Source organism: Scyliorhinus canicula, chromosome 14, assembly GCF_902713615.1.
Source record: "Scyliorhinus canicula chromosome 14, sScyCan1.1, whole genome shotgun sequence".
Taxonomy (NCBI): Eukaryota; Metazoa; Chordata; class Chondrichthyes; order Carcharhiniformes; family Scyliorhinidae; genus Scyliorhinus; species Scyliorhinus canicula.
Genome location: NC_052159.1, coordinates 26857711 through 26869064, shown reverse-complemented (window position 1 = coordinate 26869064; position 11354 = coordinate 26857711). Strand labels below are relative to the sequence as shown.

Sequence of the window (11354 nt, the reverse complement as noted above, 5' to 3'; positions counted from 1 at the left end):
TCCATGGCCTTCGATGCCCCTGACGGACATCCTCTCGGGACTCTTGAGGCCGGAGGGCCCCCAACTCACTTGTCAGCGGCACTTGCACAGCTGTGCCACCCTCTCCAGTGCACTGACTTCAAGACACGGCCTCACCAGAGGGGTGGAACTCGGGGGGGGGGGGAGCAACAACTTGATTTCAAAGTACCTTTGTTTCCAAATTCCTCCCGGCCCTCATTCTCTCCTTACCTTTGTAATTCTCAGATCTCTGCGCTCCTCTGATTTTATTTTTCTCCCCACATGCTAGATTTTCATTACAGCACCAAAGGTGGTTAGACTTGCGGCTGTCTAAGCCAAGTTCTCCTTTCTCCTCCTCCCAAGATGCTCCTCAAAACCTACTTCTTTGATTAAACTTGCAGTCATCTGTCCAATATCTTCTTACGTGGCTAAATATTGAATTTTTGTTTGACAAACATCTCCGAGGCACCTTTGACCATTTTACTGTGTCACGGTATTGCTTATTTCCTGAAGTCAGCCCTATTATGCACCAGCAACCTATCCTTGGTAATTCACATATTTTAAGTTCATAAAAGAAATTATTGGTCTTTGTTCACATCAATACTTTATTTTTTGTTAAAAATGTATAACTTTTGTTAGGTCTTCAAAGGTGTTAACACACAAACTGATCAGATACCTGAACATTGGTTTCCCATCATCCGCCAACAAAAGAAAAATCATTTATAGCCAGTTTTGTAGCTTGCATAGGAGGCCTGTTGAACAGAAGTGAGGGGGCTCACTTTGTGGAGTTTAGAAATTCATTTGCTTTTTGTTTAGCCCGTCATATATGCTCTAAGCCAACTGGAAAGGGGAGAAGATCAGTAAACAAACCCAAGAAAAATTATAAATTGAAAATGAAAAGCCCCTTTCCTTTCTTCTCACACACCCCTTCCCTCAGGAACAAACGCCTCCCAGTGCCATCCATTTTCAAATGTAAAAACAAAATTCCAATTAAGGGGCAATTCAGTGTGGCCAATTCACCTACCCTGCACATCTTTGGGTTGTGGGAGTGAGACCCACGCAAACACAGGGAGAATGCTCCCAGTCCCAGCCAAAACAGCGTTTCACTTCCTTTCTCCTATAAATAAATTCAACTATCCAATAGCTCGAGTAAAGACAGAAAGGAAATGTTTATTAAAGCTTCCTAATAAAAAGTATAATTTGAAAAAAAATTGTCAGAACTATTGCTGTTAAAGGAATGTACTTCATTGAAAGGTTTGATAAATATAAAATATACAATTTGATCTGGTTGCTGGGTTTAATGTTCAACCATTCACGCAATAGAAAAAGTTCTGCCACAATTGAGCAAACATTTAAAAACAAAGCAATTCTAATCTTGAAATTCTCTCTCAAGTGTCTCTGGATATTTTTGTATCAGTATGTACAGAACTTATTTACAACTTATACAAATGTTAAAGCTGCATTACACATCATCAACACAGCAAAAGCAAACATAATGTTCAGCAAATGTTTGATTAGATGTATCTTCTACTGCACTCTGTACTTGTAGAACAAGCACAATCCTTTTGTGAAGTTCCATCCCAGGCCCAGTGACAGCAAGAACAACAGGATGAGGAGACCAAATGGATATAGTAGGGCAACCGTGTTCTTCAGAAATGGCAATGCTAAAGGAAGAAACATGCTCAATAAGTACATGGCTATATGACAGAGAAAGGAATAGGATACACCAATGGAGTTAGGTGACGTAGGGTGAGAAGAGGTTAGTGTGGAGTATCAAACATGAAGGGTTCACATGCGGCAAAGTAAACTGGTAGCAAAAGAAATGAAAACTGGACGAAGGAAAAAAAAAACCACCTGGGTCATTACGTGGACCATCTTCAGTTTATTTCCTTTTTTTTCTTTTCTTTATTCATTCATTCATGGAATGTGGGAGTCGCTGGCTGGGCCAGTATTTATTGCCCATCACGGAGGGCATTTAAGAGGGAACCACAATGGGTCTGGAGTCACATATCGGCCAGACCAGGACAGGATGGCAGATATGGGCCAAATGTGGGCAATTGGGGCTAGCTTAGTGGTACGAACTGGGCAGCATGGACAAGTTGGGCCGAAGGGCCTGTTTTCATGCTGTAAACTTCTATGACTATTTCCTTCCCTAAAGGACATTAGTAAACCAGGCGGGTTTTTAATGACAATCAACAATGGTTTCATGGGCATAATTAGAGTTTTATTTCCAGATTTTTATTGAATTCAAATTCCACCATCTTCCCTGGTGGGATTTGAACCAGGGTCCACAGAGCATTTCCCTGGGTCTATGGATTACCAGTTCAGCGACAACACCACTACGCCACTGCCTCCCCAATCCAGCAACTAATCATTATGCATTCAGCTAAAGTGGAGCATGTACCAAGTAGTTTCTGGGGATGAAGATTTTTTTGGGGGGAGGGGGGTAAGAGAGAAAAGAGAACAATCTTCTCCCAGTGAAACTGATTTACTCTGTGGCCCAGCAATATTTTTTTAAAGGCATAAAATGGCCAGATCAGTACATACACCATGAGCTGCAACTTGGGGCCATAAAGACAAGGAAAAGTGGAGGCCTAGGCTGAATTAGTTGAGAATAATAGTTATGCTTGTGCCGGAACAAAAGCCAATCAAGCAGCGATCTACTCTTATTGCTACAGTGTGACCTCTGCTGGATGTTGAGCAAATTACGCTTGCCGAGGCTCACAAGAAAAATACAAATGCATGTTTCAGCGATTGTTTGTGTGCAAGGAAAGCATACTTGGATAAAGGAAAAAAAATAAATGCAAGTGAAGGAATGAAATCTCTAGTTCCTTTCATTTGCTGTACATAAAATAGTGCATTTAAAACTTATATTTACCACTGTAGCCGAGAAAAGTAACATAGATGTAATATCCAATGCCAACCAGCCAGAAGATGTTACCAATAAAGTAACCAAGAAAACCATCTCTGATGATAATATCTGCAGAGAAAATATTAAATGTTAATTAAATAAAATGTTTCAATAGCTAACACCACCAACAAAAAAAATCAATCTTTGCATCATTGGTGTTATTAGATTTGAAAAGCAGGACACTTCAATACAAGTAACTGTGGCCACGTTGGATTATTTTATTAAATTTGCTAATGCAACCAAACCAGCTATTTTACCAATAAATTCTGGCTCAGATTCTTTACAATATGAATTTATGGTATGAACTTGGATTAGTTGTTCTGAGACGGAGGTTAATCTAATTTCACTTGGCAACATCAAAATACAAGAACAAATTGTCGCTTGGCAGTCCAGAACTTTAAAAAATAAATAAATTTAGAGTACCCAAATCTTTTTTCCAATTAAGGGGCAATGTAACGTGGCCAATTCATCTACCCTGCACATCTTTTTGGGTTGTGGGTGTGAGACCCACCCGGCAATACGCAAACTCTGTGTTAGTGGGGGGGGGGGGCTAGATAATACACACACTCCTCCCATCCTGGTACTAACACCAGGCACGTAGGCCATACACCAATGGCTGTCAGATCATATCATACAGCACGTCCCTTCGGCCGTTAGCAACAGGCTAACTACTGGCCGCATCCAGCCAGCCCGTACTTGCAAAACTCATTCCCTGTGGCAATGCCTTGACCTGCCTGGTTTGAATTGAAACAAAATTTTGGGCGCGAACTGCTCCATGGTACACGCTCCATGGCAATGCTTCGACCAATCAGACTCCATTTGCCAACTAGTAACACACTCTTCTCAAACAGGATAAATTGCTGTTCCCTTTACAGTTGTTATTCTTGCAAATCTGCCCTGATGAATGCAAGACGAAAAACTTTGCCAACATATCTCTTTTCAGCAACAATACAGGAAATCTGTTTGGATTCAAAGGTGTTTCCTCAGTGAAAGCGCATTGTACCTATTTAGCATAGATGTTAGATCACGATGTCAGGCAGATGGATCAACAAGCAGATGCTACTTCTTTCTGCACCAGCAGTCTGCTTTAGATTACTATTTGAAAATGGAACATTTGGTAGATCTGGCATTGCAGCCAGCGATGAAAGTGAACAGTCCCTTCTCTCAGTATGGCAGGCACCAGTTATACATCTCATGCTTCATTTCCACCCTGCCATCATTTTCTAGAGCAAAACCTATTCACACATTCAAAGAGAACCATCTGTTATAGAAGTTAATTTAAAAAAAATGTTTGTTCATATTTGGAATGTGAGCAACAATTAAGGCATTCATTATCCATCCCAAGTTGGTACGAGAAGATAATTTTGGACCTCCTTCTCAATTCTGCTGTGGAACAATTTGTCGATCGGCGTTAGTTAGAATTTAGGTCTTCTTTTGTATGACTGTCCTGTTGATGTAATGAATAGCTGTAACATTTCAAATAAAGGCTTAGTTTTGGGAAAGCGGACTGCGATGCAGCGAGTACAGCAATCTACATTTTAGATGATTCAGTAAAATTTGGAGGTGACTATTGTGGAGCTCTTCCCTCCCATTGAACACATGGTTCACTATTGATTACATCACTGCAATGGAGTATATAACATTGTGAATACAGAATATATTTAGTGATTACATCACAGCTTACATTTAGACAAGACCAGTATGGATAAGTTATTGCTATATTGCAAAATACTAAAGATTGTGAAGGGAATTAATTGAGGGAAGTTTCCCCCCTTTTAAACATTTCTGTTAATTTTCCACCATCTGACTCCTTTTCTCAAGGACTTGACTCCTAGCTGACAAATTTCAATAGATACTCTCCAGCATCTTGTTCAAATGACCACTATTCATGTGAGTCAGACTAATCAATTTTGCGATCATCACAACTGAACCCAATACTGTGAATCAATGGCAACACTCGTGCGCTTTCAGCAGGAATTGCTGAACAGCAATTAGATGTGGGACCTCAGGCCATCTTTTCTCTGCCCAACCAGGATTATTTACCCCCCCTCCCCGCAGCAACTTTCCTGCTCCTGTGGTTGAGATCAAACTCGGAACCTATGTAACTCAGCTTCTCACATTGAAATGAGCCATCGAGAGAGACTTGTGAGCACTTTCTCAAGTACAGCACTTTCTCAAGTAAATGTTTGGTGCTCTCATTATGGATACCACTTTGCGCTAGACCAGAGACTTAATTTCAAGCCCATTATACTTATTAAAAATCATTTAATTCCCTCTACATTTTCAGTGTTTTCAGTACATAGTTTCAACATGTGGTCTGGAAGACTGAATAATTTCAGTGCTTGGGAAAAATAAAATAAAGATTTTCAAACAAACTTACGGTTAATAAAGAACAGTTGTATAAAATGTAAGATCACAAGAAGTGGATAGAAAGCATTCAGATGAATGTCAAATGCATAACCCCATTCCACATCATGGCCTTTACTTTGAGGCTTCATCAAATATCTGTTGGTAACAAACCTGGAAACAAAATACCACAGCATACATATTACAGAAAAACTACTTGGACTTTTAAAAAAATATATTTTTATTCTCCTTTTTCACATTTTCTCCCAAATTTACACCCACCAACAATAAACAATAATCAGTGACAAATATGTCAATCCCCATATCAATAACACCGATCCCATCCTCCCACCAACCCCCAAACATCAGCCCGCATGTTTACATAAACAAATGACAAAAAGGAATTAGGGATTACCCGTAGTCACCCTTAATACACAGGGCCTCCCTCCCCCAAAACTCCCACCCACCCGTCCCAACTAATGTTCGATGTTATCCAGTTCTTGAAAGTGCATAATGAATAATGCCCATGAATTGTAGAACCCCTCCATCCTTCCCCCTCAGTTCAAACTTAACCTTCTCAAGAGTCAAGAATTCCAACAGGTCCCCCCGCCATGCCAGTGCACAGGGTGGAGAGGCTGCTCTCCAACCCATCAGGATCTGCCTTCGGGCGATCAACGAGGCGAAGGCTACAACATCTGCCACCGCACCCGTTTCCAACCCTGGCTGGTCCGACACCCCGAATATGGCCTCTTGGGGGCCCGGGTCCAGTTTCACGTGCACCACTTTAGAAATTACCCTAAAAACCTCCTTCCAGTAATCCTCCAGCTTTGGATAGGACCAAAACATATGAACGTGATTAGTGGGCCCCCCCGCAACGTTCACACACATCTTCTACTCCTTCAAAGAATCGGCTCATCCTCGCCCTCGTGAGGTGTGCTCTGTATACCACATTCAGCTGTATCAGCCCCAACCTCGCGCACGAGGTGGAGGCATTCACTCTCCGGCGCACCTCACACCAGAACCCCTCTTCCATATCCTCTCCCAACTCTTCCTCCCACTTTGCTTTGATCCCTTCCAGTGGTGCCTTCTCCACTTCCAAAATAGCTCCGTACACTGCTCACGCTACCCCCTTCTCCAGTCCCGTCGTCGTCAGCACCTCCTCCAGCAATGTGGAGACTGGCTTCACCGGGAGCTCTGTATCTCCTTTCTGGCAAATTCTCAAACCTGCATATATCTAAACATTTCCCCCTGCTCCAGCCCATACTTTGCTTCCAACTCCCTCAATCCTGCAAACCAACCCATAAGAAACAAATCTTTTAGCGTCTTAATCCCCTTCTCTTCCCATTTCCGAAAATTTCCATCCCACTTCCCTGGCTCAAATTTGTGGTTCCCCCGAATCTGCATTTCCCTTGACCCTGCCCCCAACCCGAAGTGTTGGCGAAACTGCCTCAAAATTCTCAATGAAGCTATTATTACCGGACTCCCTGAGTATTTCCCTGGGGCCATCGGGAGCGGCACTGTTGCTAGTGCTTTCAATCCCGACCCCCTGCACAAACTCTCCTCCATTCTGACCCACTGGGAATCAACCCCTCTGACCCAGCTCCGCACCTTCTCCACATTTGCCACCCAGTAGTAATAAATCAAGTTCGGAAGACCCAAACTCCCTGCCTGCCTTCCCCGCTGTAGCAGCACCTTTCTAACTCTGGCCAACATCCCTCCCCATATGAACAAAGTAATCCTTCCCCCAATCTCTCTGAAAAAAGCCGTTGGCAGGCATTGAAAAATAAACAGATACCGCGGCAACACATTAATTTCAACCGTCTGTACCCGACCCGCCAGTGACAGAGGGGCTACTTGGACTTTTAACAACATTTCAATGTAGAGATAGTGCCAATACTGGAGGGTAAACAAACAATAAGAAGTGTTAGTGTTATTTGACGGGGATTTTGATGATAGAGCATGGTGGAGTAAAAGAAAAAGGTATTGGAAGTTAATTCCAGAGTTTATGGGCATGACTCTGTAAAGATCTACATCAATAGTGAGGAGGATGAAATAGAGGAAGCACAATAGAATGGAGTCTCAAGCAGAAAGCCAGGACTGGAAAGGATGAAATAAACACACTGGAGAAACGGTGGCAATTGGCAAGAACAATGGTGATGGGTGCATGGGATAGAGGACAGAAGAACAGATAGGGGGGTAGAATATCTGCAAAGTTTACTCCAGGCAATGTTGAGCAATTTAAGAGACGGAGGGTGAAGGGTCATGGAGTAGTGGAATAGAAAGGTTGTAGCCTTGGGGACTTGAAAATTAGGGGCATGTCCTCTGCCATTGCAATCAAAAGTCAAAGAGGGACAAATAGTTTTCATGGTATATGTTGGACTAACAACAAAGTAAATAGCAGGAATAAGGTCCAGCTAAAGGATTTAACAGGAGGCAAGACTTTGAGGGTGGTAATATTCCGACTTCCAGCCATAGTGTTCAGATACAGGATCAGCTATGGTCATATTAAATGGTGGAGCAGGCTCAAGGGGCCAAATGGCCTACTCCTGCTCTTATTTTCTATGTTTCTAAAAAGGTGAATGTGCAGAGGAAAGAATGGTGTAAGGAGGGGCTCTAGTTTATAGGATGGGATGGGACAGAGTACACGTTAAATATTGTTCTTCATTGCAAGGGGAATGGAATATAAAAGTAGAGATGCCTTGCTACAGTTGTATAGGGTGTTGGTGAGACCACGTCTGGGGTGTTTTGGCTCCCTTATTTAAGAAAAAATATAAATGTGCTAGAAGCAATTCAGAGAGTGTTTGCTTGACTGATACCTGGGATAGAAGGTTTATCTTATGAGGAAAGGTCAGACAAGCTGGGCCTGTATCTATTGGAGTTTAGGAGAATGAAATGTGATCTTGAAACATATAAGAACCTGAGGGTAGATACTGAAAGGAAGATTAATGAGGTAGATACTGAAAGGATGCTTCCCTTTGTGAGAGTCTCAGTCTTGGGGACATTGTTTAAAGATAAAGGGTTCACCATTTAAGATGGAGGAGAATTACTTTTGTCTCAGTGGGTTAGGAGCTTTTGGAACACTTTTCCCCAGAGAGCAGTGGAGGCAGGGCCATTGAATATTTCAAAGGCAGAGGTAGATAGATTCTTGACTAATAAAGATTATCAGGGATAGGCGGAATGCAGAGTTGAGGAGTCATGATTGGATCGAATAGCACAGCAGGCTCCAGAAACCAAATGGCCTACTTCTGGTTCTAATTTGTATGCTTGGATGTAGTTGGAGGTCCTAGCGGAATGGACGTTTGGGACAGTCTAAAGGATTTTAAATGAATAAAGGGGTTGAGTTGGAATATTGGTCACATAAAGGTAAGAAAAAAGATTAACTGCAAAAGTCCAAGTGCAAAGGGAGGGAGAGAGAAAGGTAAATATTCAGAGACCAGGAAATATTATAAGTGATGAAAATAACAAAAAATAGAAATGTATTAAATTGCCTACTTGTCAGTAACAGAACAAAGTAATTGGGAAGCAGTAATTAGAAACGAAGGAAAAGATGTAATAGCGATAACAGAAATGTAACTGCAGCTTGGACAGGATTGGTAGTTAAATACTGTAGGCTATAATTCCTATAACAAAGAAGGAAGAAATAATAATGCTGGCAGCAAGAAAGAACATCAACTTTCACTTCTCTTTAATTTGCAGCATTTCCTAATGTAGTAACGAATGCTACAAAATAGCAGATTATACTTAATACAATTAACTTGATTATACTGGATACAAGCAACTGAACTTTTCATTGATTAAGCAGGCAGCAAATTTCATTTAATTAAAAATATTTTACATGATTATGGCTGTCATGCATTTAGTCAGTTACAGAGGCTCCTGCTAAAAAGCATATGTGCTAACTAATTATTGCATTAACACAGGACCATGCTTATTCCTGGCTGCAAATTCTTAAAATTATATCGTTCCACATGCACCTATACCTGATAGTCTTAGTAGCCAGGATATGACATAAAAACGGAGGTTCCCAACCAGTGTGCCACAAGACAAGATTCAAAATGATTAAAAATTAATATGACAAAATCTGACCTTTTTCAGCTCAGTGGTTGGCATCATCAAGGCCTGACAAACCTCGGGCCTCCCACGCATGAGCCCACCAGGTAAGGGCCACATACACATCCAGTGTCCTTACGTTTGGCCAATGTAAACAATCTGAACCATGCATGTGCAGGTCCTTTCCACCTGGCGCACGAGTGGGAGGACCGACGTTCCTCGGGACATGGAGAAGCCAACCACCGAGCTGAAGGCAAAGGCCCCATATGTGCAAGAAGCAAAAACACAAAAAGGTATGAAAACCCAGGGAGAAGCTAGGGAGACAGGAATAAGTCAAAGACAACAGGAGAAGACAGGGACTTCCCAGTAAGGGATGAAGAGGAAACAATCAAGATAAGGGGTGGAATTCTCCGACCCCCCCCGCAGGGTCGGGGAATCGTCCGAGGCCGGCGTAAATCGCATCCCCGCCGTGGCCGGAATTCTCCGCCACCTGGGAATCGGCGGGAGCGGGAATCGCGCCCCACCGATCGGCGAGCCCCCCGCAGCGATTCTCCGGCCCGCGATGGACCAAAGTCCCGCCGCTGTCAGGCCTCGCCCACCGACGTGGTTTAAACCACCTCTGTGCCGGCAGGAGTAGGCGGCGCGAGCGGGCCCCCGGGGGGGGGGCGATCAGACGCCGGAGGTGCCCCCACGGTGGCCTGGCCCGCGATCTGGGCCCACCGATCGGTGGGCAGGCCTGTGCCGTGGGGGCACTCTTTTTCTTCCGCAGCCGCCACGGCCTCCACCATGGCGGAGGCAGAAGAGACCCCCTCCACCGCGCATGCACCGGTGGTGACGTCAGCGGCCGCTGACGCTCCAGCGCATGCGCGGACTCATGCCGACCGGCAAAGGCCTTTCAGCCAGCCCCGATGCCGATCGGTGTGGCGCCAAAGGCCGTTCGCGCCGGCCGGCGGAGCGGGAGCCACTCCGGCGCGGGCCTAGCCCCTTCTCTGCACCTTTGGGGAGGCCCGACGCCGGAGTGGTTGGCGCCACTCCGCTACGCCGGGACCCCCCGCCCCGCAGGGGAGAATTTCGCCCAAGAAAAGGAGAAACAGACTCCAAATAGAGAAAGGGCTATATGGAGCAGACCTTAAGTATGGTGGGCTCAGGGAGAAGTTCTAGCAGGCAAAGCGACCCCAAAAGAAGGCCCGAAGATTCAAGAAGGCAACCAAAGGTTGGCAACTCCATGCTGTGTGGCATTGAGGCAAGGATACAACTTTGAAGAAGTGTTTTTTGCTTGGCACGGCCAAAGAGTTGAAATTATGCACGTATGCTGATGCTTCAAGAATTTGTGTAGTGTGGTGTTTGACCAGTTTGTCACGGATTAGTTCTTGAAGAGGTGTGAAGAATCCTGCTGTGATTCAGATGTGGCTGAAATAACAGAACTTCAGGAGAAAAAAGGGAGGTTCATACAGACAATTCAACGACAGCTACTTGACCTTTGGATTATCCTAGACTGGGGATGCCTCTTGCTCCGTCCCCGAATGCCTAATTTGCAGTGAGAAACTCTCAAACCAGGGCCTGGTTTAGCACAGTGGGCTTAACAGCTGGCTTGTAATGCAGAACAAGACCAGCAGCGCAGGTTCAGTTCCTGTACGGCCTCCCAGAACAGGCACCGGAATGTGGCGACTATGTAACTTCATAGAAGCCTACTTGTGACAATAAGCGATTATTATTATTATTAAAGGGAGCAAGTAAGTTGAAACGCCATTTCAATACAAATCATTCCCTCTCCAGCAAGGATGTACAATACTTAAAGAGCCTGAGAGAACAAAACATAAAGCAATATAAACAGAGGATGGAGTGTGTGGGGGTTTCAGATAATGCTCAGGAGGCGAGCTAGCTAGTGGTTGAGCTCATAACGAAATCGAAGAAGCTGTACACCAATGCTGAAACGGTAATTCCGACGGAATGCAAAGGTACTGTGAGAGTAATGTTGGGAGCTGATGTTGCCAAAGAAATCAACAAAGTTCCTCTTTCTGATAGTACAATAAAATGGCATATTGACAAA

General features: G+C 43.9%; 1 protein-coding gene across 2 annotated transcripts in view; it reads right to left on the bottom strand.

The window, feature by feature from the left end:
* Positions 1–584: 584 nt before the first annotated feature.
* Positions 585–11354, bottom strand: part of unc50 (unc-50 homolog (C. elegans)) — a 29369-nt gene continuing 18599 nt past the window's right edge. For both annotated transcript variants that reach the window (XM_038818253.1, XM_038818254.1), the window contains exons 4-6: positions 5289–5428; positions 2876–2977; positions 585–1661 (exon numbers count right to left, since the gene is read on the bottom strand). In XM_038818253.1, the coding sequence (XP_038674181.1) occupies positions 1525–1661; positions 2876–2977; positions 5289–5428 (379 nt within the window). In that variant the 3' untranslated portion in view covers positions 585–1524. The remainder of the gene's footprint in view (positions 1662–2875; positions 2978–5288; positions 5429–11354) is intronic.